Raw genomic sequence first — 5,511 nt, forward strand, 5'->3', positions numbered from 1 at the left:
TAAGAACATGCTTCTGAGAGCACGAGAGCTCTCCATCCCCCAGAAAAAGAAATCAGGCAGGGGTGGCAGGAAACTCAGCTCAGCTGAGCACGGGGCTGCTGGGAAGGCTGAGGGAAAAGAAGGAAGCAGTGGAAGTGGGGATAGGTGGCCAGGGAGGAACAGAGGGATGTTGTTTGGATGTGCAGGGATGGCATCGGGAGGGCCAAGGCGCAGACAGTATAAAGTTCAACAAGGGATGTGGAAAGAAAAAAATAATAATAAAAAAAAAGTGTTTGTTGAAGTACATTATGAGTAGCTGGCGCCAAGCATGGAAGGAGGGATGGGCAATCCTAATAGCCCAGAGCATATTCTGAAAATGTTGAGGGACCTTGATTCTTCTCTTGCCCAGAACCAACAGGCAGTATGCAACTGGGTAGCAGACTTAAGGGCAGAATACAAATATCGCTGAAGAAGAGGGAAAGCAGTGGTTTGTGCAGTACTCGGGACACAGCTGGTCACACTCACAAGTACTATGGGCAGCCATGATTCTCAGGAGCCAGCATTATCTCCTCCTTGCAGGAGGAAGTAGGAAAATTATAAGAGCAGCTGGTTGAGGAGCAACAGCAGTGTCAGCAGGCAGAAGCACTGATGAAGTGCTTGGGGAGGGAAGAGGCCTTCTGCCTCTAGGCCAACTCTTAGACTACTGTAGGCAGCCCCGGCCCCACTTCCTTCCAAGACAACAAACATGAAGCCCAACCCACTCCCTTTAGGAGCTAAGGAAGGCACAGCCCCCCCTTGTAGCTGAACTATGCAATCAAGGGATTACAGCACCTGCAAACTCTCCTTGTAACTTTCCTGTATGGCCAGTGTGGGAGCCCTGTGGCAAATGGAGACTTAGAGTGGACTGCAGGCGTCTGGGTGCCGAGACTGCCCCTTCAGCAAAAGCGGCCCCAAATGTTTCAGAATTGATTACTGCCCTACGGGAACAGCCTCATCCCTTTCTGGCTGCCACTGATGCCTAAGACAGCTGTTTTATGGTCCCCTTGAGGAAGGTGGAGGACAATCAATTTGCATTTACTTGGAGGGAGTGCAATGCACAGTCACCCGATTACCCCAGGGGTACAGACACTCGCCCACTCTGGCGCTCGGAGCATTGGCACGGAGGCTGGAGAAGCTCACGTTGGACCACGGTGTCTGGGTTTGTCTGTATACCGATGACATCCTCATATGGGGGAATGATGATGTCAACGTAGGGAATACCCAAGCCTGCGCAGTGAGACACCTGAGGAGCCCTGAGCCAGCCGGGACACTTTGGTCTCCTCTCAGTAGGTGCCTGGCTGTGCTCGCACCCCTACAGACACACCGGTGCTCTCCCACCAGGGCTGCCCCTTTCACAGCCCCTCACCCCGATCATCACAGCCCACCTCACACACACACCGGCTCAGCCAGCTCACACTTTGCAAGTCACAAATCACTCTCCCTTGCACGCCCACGCTCTCTGCACTTGCTGCCACCACCGACACATGGATCCATTGCCCCGTGCTCTGAGCCCAGTAGTCGCACTCAGAGACCAACCATGCACGAGTGCACAGATGAGACAGCACTCAGGCAGGATAGAATAAAGATAGCATTTAATCAGAATTCTATGTTGACAAGATGGAATCAGAATTCTGCATTGACAAGTTGGAATCAAAATTCTTCACTGACATGATGGAATCAGAATTCTACATTGACAGGATGGAATCAATCTCTGGGGAGCTGCCTGGTGTTTACAGCCTCGTGCCTCTCCTCTCGCTGTCCCCTGATGCAGCTGCAGGTGCAAACCCTGCGCAGAGCCCGGAGCACACTCCTGATGACAGCTGGCATCCGGCGGCGAGCTGCTGTGTGTGGTGCGGCTGTGGTACCTGTGGGGGACAGAGAGCTGTAGGCAAGGGGCAGAGGCGAGCTCCTGCCTGCCACCCACCACCATGGAATTTCCCTGGGAGGACTGGCCTGGATATGGCAGCGCATGGAACGCTGTCAGCCTCCATGCCACTTGGTGGGCCATCTGAGCTTGACAGGTCCCTCCCTGGGATTGTTTTCTGTCTGGGGACGTACCTGGGCCATCCTCCGGTGCATCTCTGAAGCACACGGAGCTCTGTGCACGTTCTTCAGCCTCTGCAGAAACCTGTGTGAAGAGAACAAAACCACACACCTGTAATACCACTGGCTGTTGATGGTGTGGGTGCCAGGGGTCCAGGGGAGGGATCCCCTTTCCAGGCCCCTTTGATTGAAGGCAAGGCAGGAATAACAGAGGGGCTGTCCACCCTAATGCATGGAGCTGGTTGGAAAGGAGACAGCATCTCCAGGCATCTCCCCACAGCGCACACTCCAGGCACCACTCCTGCCTCTGCCTCCAATTCATGCCTGGTGCTGACCTTGCTCACCTCATGCTGAGGGCCCACATCTTCTGCTCCCTCACATGCTGACACATGCTCCTCAGTCATGGGATCTGCAGCTACAGATGAAGCTGAAGAAATGGCCTCCACCTCACCAGATGGCTCATCAGATGTGCTGGATGTGATGCTGACTGCCTCTGATGCAGCATCTTCCTCAGAGTCACATCCCCAGTCTTCCTCCACATTCTCCAGTGTTGAAGGGCAAGGACAGGAGGGCGGGTGCATGCCCTCATCTCTCACTGCATTGTCTCTGGCATCCAGCGTGCCCTCAGCAGTGCTGGCAGCACTGTCGCTGTCATCACTGGACTCTTCCAGTATAACTGACAGTCTAACAGTCCACTTTCTGGAGTCACCAGAGTCAAGAAACCCATCCCGTGATGTCGTGGGCCAGATACCTGGCGTGCCCTGAAGAGCGCCAACATTATTGAATGTGTCACCTCTTGCCTGGAGCCTTCGCTGCCTGGGGCTTCTCACATTCCTTGGCCAGGAAATATTCCAGTGTGACAACATCTGCTCGTTTCTGTCCTCCTCACGAATTCTCCGCATTGCTGGGATCATAGGAGAGTACCCAGAGGGCTCCCTGTTGATCTCGCTGGGATCTGGCAGTCTCCGTGCTTCTCCCAGACCTTGTCCGGAGGATTCAGGCATGGCCATAACTGATTCTTCTCTTTCTCCTCCCTCGGACATTGGCAAGGGGAGCGATACTGCATCAGTCTCCTCTGCAGAGCTTGCAGCCTCGGAAGAATCTGAGCTTTCTGCATCTTCCAGCACTGATGCAGGTAAAGGCTCAAGGTGCCCTGCAGGCCCTGGCTCAGCATCCAGAAGAGATGGTGAACACACAGTGCGTACCTCATCAGATGGGGCAAGAGATGCAACTTGCAGGGTGCCAGATGACTGTCCTGCCGTTTCTATCTCTGCAGCCTCTTCCAACTCTAGCTGCGAGTCCTGGACTATAACACCTCTGGCTGAGGAATCATCAGAAGCAGAAAACTGGCCCTCAGCCCTCGATGTCACACTGCAGACGCTCAGCGTGTCCTGAGCACTGTCAGCTGCACTGGCACTGTCTTCTGTTGCTTGGGGCCTTAGCAGCGGGGGCACGCTCATGCTATTTGGCCAGGAGATGTTCCAGTTGGACAGCATCTGGTCCTTCTTTGCCTCATCCCGGATTCTCTGGATTGCTGGGTGAACTGGAGGATATCCATATGCCTCCCCGTAGACCTCTCTGGGATCTTGCAACCTCTGTTCTTCTCCCAGAGACTGGTTGGAGAATTCAGGCATGGTGCTAGCCGTTTCTTCTTCTTCTCCCTCGCATGCTCTCCAGAAAAAAGGTGCTGCATTGGCCTCCTCTGGAAAGTATTCAGCCTTGGAAGAAGTTGAGTGTTCCCCATCTTCAGGACCTGTTACAGCCAAAGCCTCAAGGTGTCCTCCAGGCCCAGGGTCCGCAGCCAGAAGAGAAGCCGAAGGCATGCTGCCTGCCTCATCAGGTGAGGCAAGAGATGCGCTCCGCAGTTTGCCAGGTGAACATCCTGCGGATTCCCTCTCAGCAGTCTCTTCTAATTCTTGCAGCTCAACCTGCACTCCAGCATCCCTGGTTCGGGAACCACCAGAGGCAGGAATCTGAGCCTCAGCCCTCGATGTCGCGGAGCGTACGCCCAGGTTTCCCTGAGCAGTGTTGGCAGCACTGGGCCTGGGCACGCTCACAGAGTTTGCCCACCGTGTGTTGCAACTGGACAACATCTGCGGTGTGTGCTGAGGTCTCGGGGCAAGTACTGGGAGTCTGCTGCCTCTAATGGGTCTGGCATGCCGAGGCACGAGAACAGTTGAGGGGACTTCCAGGGCTGGACCCCGGCTCTCAGCCCCTGCTGTCCCGTCCTGGACATGCAAGGTTCCCGGAGGTCTCGGGGCAAGGACTGGGAGTCTGCTGCCCCTGATGCCCACGGCACGTGCTCTGCCACTTGGAGATGCTGTGGAAGAGGCTGCCGCTGGCAGAGCAGGCAGCTTGCAGACCCCAGAAGCTGCTGCTGCACGCCTGGGTGCTGCTGCCGGCAGCCCCGCCCGCCTTAAGCGAGGCAGCAAGGGTGGCTGAGGCTGTCTGCTTTGGCCACTGGCACCGCCGCCGGTCGCCGACTCCAGGAACTGCCGCCCGCCCGCCTGCAAGAGAAGCCGAGGAGAAAGGCCGAGTGAGCGCGGTCCTCGCCGCTCGCGCCGCACGCAGCACCGAGGGCAGCGCTCAGCCCGCGGGCGGCTGCCGCCCCGCTCCCCACAGCCGCACCGGCACAGGGCGGTCCCCACGCGGCGCGGGAAGACGTCCGGCCCCGCCTCCCTCGGGCTCCCTACCTGTGCGCGGCGGCTCCCGGAGGCCCGCGCGCTCTCCGGGCCGGGCAGCGGCGGCAGACGGACGCCGCGGAGGGACGAGCCCGGGCTCCGGCCGCCCGGCGGCACCACCTGCGGGGAGAAGGAGAACCGGGATGGAGGCGGCGAAGGCGCGGCCGGCGTCCCCCGCGGCGGCGACTTCGACGGCCGCCGGCGGCCCGGCCGAGCCCGAGCGCCTCCCTCCCCGGCCCGCACCTGTCGGCGGTCGCGCACGCGTGGCAGCCCCGCGTCGGGCTGGCGGTCGTCCTTCTTCTCCCGCTCCTCGCTCATCGCCGCGTCCTCGCGCAGACGCTCGGTCGCACGCACCCGGGGGAGCCGCGTCCTCCTCGCGGAGCCGCTCTCCCGAGAGTGAGCGGCACTCTCTCCGGGGGACTCCGGCCCCTCGCGGCGGCCCCGCGTCACAATGGCCTTGGGGCGCGACGCCGGCCCGCGTCACAGAGCCCCGGCGGGTTCCGCAGCGCACTGCGGCAGCCCTCCGCGCCCGCCTGGGCAGCCGGCTGCCCGGGGCTCGGCGTCGTCCTGATGACGGCGGGCCACTGGCGGCACGTCGCGGCAGCGTGTGGGGCACGGAGCGCTGCAGGCAGGGGCCGCTGCAGGCTCTCCCTGGGACGGTGGGCCTGGATACGGCGGGGCACGCAGTGCTGCCGGCCTCCGTGCTGCTTCGTGGCCGTCTGAGCTGGGTAGGCCCTCCCTGGGATGGCTTGCACGCCCTCGCTCTCTG

General features: G+C 59.6%; 1 protein-coding gene across 1 annotated transcript; it reads right to left on the bottom strand.

The window, feature by feature from the left end:
* Positions 1-1,087: 1,087 nt before the first annotated feature.
* LOC149916764 (uncharacterized) lies at positions 1,088-5,060 on the bottom strand. The gene is made up of 3 exons (XM_090145784.1): positions 4,690-5,060; positions 2,406-4,476; positions 1,088-1,330 (listed from the first exon to the last, which is right to left on the bottom strand). Exons 1-3 carry the CDS (start codon positions 5,058-5,060, stop codon positions 1,088-1,090), a joined length of 2,685 nt encoding a protein of 894 aa, XP_090001910.1.
* Between the last annotated feature and the right edge of the window lie 451 nt (positions 5,061-5,511).

This window comes from Phasianus colchicus, chromosome 9 (genome assembly GCF_987193195.1).
Source record: "Phasianus colchicus chromosome 9, bPhaCol1.hap1.1, whole genome shotgun sequence".
In the NCBI taxonomy this organism is placed as follows: Eukaryota; Metazoa; Chordata; class Aves; order Galliformes; family Phasianidae; genus Phasianus; species Phasianus colchicus.